The sequence below is a fragment of the Cibotium barometz genome, chromosome 59 (genome assembly GCF_041138505.1).
Source record: "Cibotium barometz isolate CiBa-2024 chromosome 59, ASM4113850v1, whole genome shotgun sequence".
NCBI lineage: Eukaryota > Viridiplantae > Streptophyta > Polypodiopsida > Cyatheales > Cibotiaceae > Cibotium > Cibotium barometz.
The window spans coordinates 20,864,041-20,866,138 of NC_141104.1; the positions used below are offsets into that span (position 1 = coordinate 20,864,041).

Here is a 2,098-nt window from a genome sequence, read left to right on the forward strand (position 1 = left end):
AAAGGTTCGACATGATCAACAGAAAAAAAACAGCTGATTCTGGACATGTTAGATATTCCAGACTCTAGAGTGCCCAGAATCTCATCCAATCCAGAAAGACTGCATAAGTTGGCAATGGTGGACGGAGTCGACTGAAAAGCCAAAACTGCCTCCCTACATGCACGTACGCATGTACGCACGCATGCATGCACACGCGCACACACATGTATGTATGTATATCTATGTGTGTGTGTGTGTGTGTGTGTGTGTCTCTCTCTCTCTCTCTCTCTCTCTCTCTCTCTCTATTATTCGGATTATTCTTGCGAGGCATGCGGGACACCCAGTCAGGGTGCTGACCACAGAGGATATTGAGGAGATCCGCCAGTGTTCGATGCGGCACATATTATGAGATGGAGGTACCTCCATAGTGTACCTTCCAGTTCCAGTTTCATTTTCTAGGTGCCAGTAGTATCATCTTTATTTTTCATTTTCTGGGTTTTTTTATCCAGACATTGTATCAGATCCACCATGATGTAACTTTTGGTCTCATAGGTCATTATGGCCTTTTGAAGACGTTAATATAACATTTCATTTCATTTCTATATATATATATATATATATATATATATATATATATATATATATATATATATATATATATATATATATATGTATGTATGTATGTATACACATATTTACATGTTTGTATATATATATATATATATATGTTTTTTGGTCATCAATGTGTGTTGAGTATAATATTTACTCGAATTTTAAAAAAATATTTTGGAATTTTGAAACTTCAAAACCTATCTGTTTTTTAATTACTGGATGAAATGTTTCTAGGCAAAACTTAAAAAACCTCGAAACTGAAAAGACCTCAACGTTTTGTGTTTCTTGTGACTATGACTGCTTAATAGATTGTGCATTGAGAGAGTGTGTTGACGTTAAGGCTGCATCATTTTGTGTCAAAACTTAATCGGCATCCAGAAGCCATGAATAGTTTTTTTTAACAGTGTGTTGGAATGGCATGAGCTGATCTCTTTTCTTCGATAGTGATTGGTCAACGCAGCGAGGGTTGGCCATTTTGCTTAATAGATTGTGCATTGAGAGAGTGTGTTGACGATAAGGCTGCATCACTCTGTGCGTCTGAACTTCATTGGCATCCTGAAGCCATGAATAGTGCTTTTTTAACAGTGTGTTGGAATGGCATGAGCTGATCTCATCTTTGATAGTGACTGGTCACTACAGGGAGGGTTGGTCATTTCGTTTGTTGGGAACATGGAAGGTTTTATTGCCGTGATGAGTTTAGACTTGCCCCATATTGGAATACATTTTATGTACTATGAAAGTACAGAACCATGGCATTTAACGTTTTTTGTTTTTATATGCAGGTTGAGTATGAAGCTCTTCCTGGATGGCAAGTGGATATTTCAAAGGTGAGAAGCTACAAAGACCTTCCGGCAGCCGCCAAGACTTATATTGACAGAGTAGAAAGCCTAGTGGGGGTACCTGTTCGGTTTATTGGTGTGGGTCCTGGCAGGGATGCAATGATTGTTAAAGAGTAGCAGTAAGGTGCAGTTTTGAGCGGATTATGTTGTTGACAATTTTTGCAGACTTCTACACTATTCTGAGAATCTATCTTTTATGCCTATTTGTGGCAGTACAACTGAACCCCTCCCTCCCTCCCTTAAGGAAATGTTAACATCGGAAATTCCTTATGTATGTGACACATTTTGTAATGTTTTCCTTGAATAAATTTTATCACCTGCATGTACCTATGGTTAATGTTTTTGAGTGTTTTCGGAATGAGAATGCTGTATTTAAACTTCCTGTGTCTTTGGTCCTGTTTGAATAGTGGCACGTGGGAAGGCGAATGGTTATCCTTTCAATTCTTTTTGTAGGTTGGTTTGTTGTATCTTATATCATGTATACAGGAGTGCTGGAGATGGCATGCAGCATTTTACTAGATGTGCCTTCACACAAAATCAAGCGTGTTTTAGGGTCAGTAACCTAAGCCCACGTATGATTTAAAGGATGGTACCTCAGCTGCCATTTGCAGCAATGATTTCTATGACGCCACTCCCCAAAAAAAGTGCTCCGAGTACATTGGAAGGAG

At 38.6% G+C, this 2,098-nt stretch overlaps 1 protein-coding gene across 1 annotated transcript in view; it reads left to right on the forward strand.

The window, feature by feature from the left end:
- Positions 1 to 1,753, forward strand: part of ADSS (adenylosuccinate synthase) — an 18,499-nt gene extending 16,746 nt beyond the window's left edge. The window contains exon 4 of the mRNA XM_086793124.1: positions 1,374 to 1,753. Within this exon, the coding sequence (XP_086649250.1) occupies positions 1,374 to 1,547 (174 nt within the window). The 3' untranslated portion in view covers positions 1,548 to 1,753. The remainder of the gene's footprint in view (positions 1 to 1,373) is intronic.
- Positions 1,754 to 2,098: the final 345 nt, after the last annotated feature.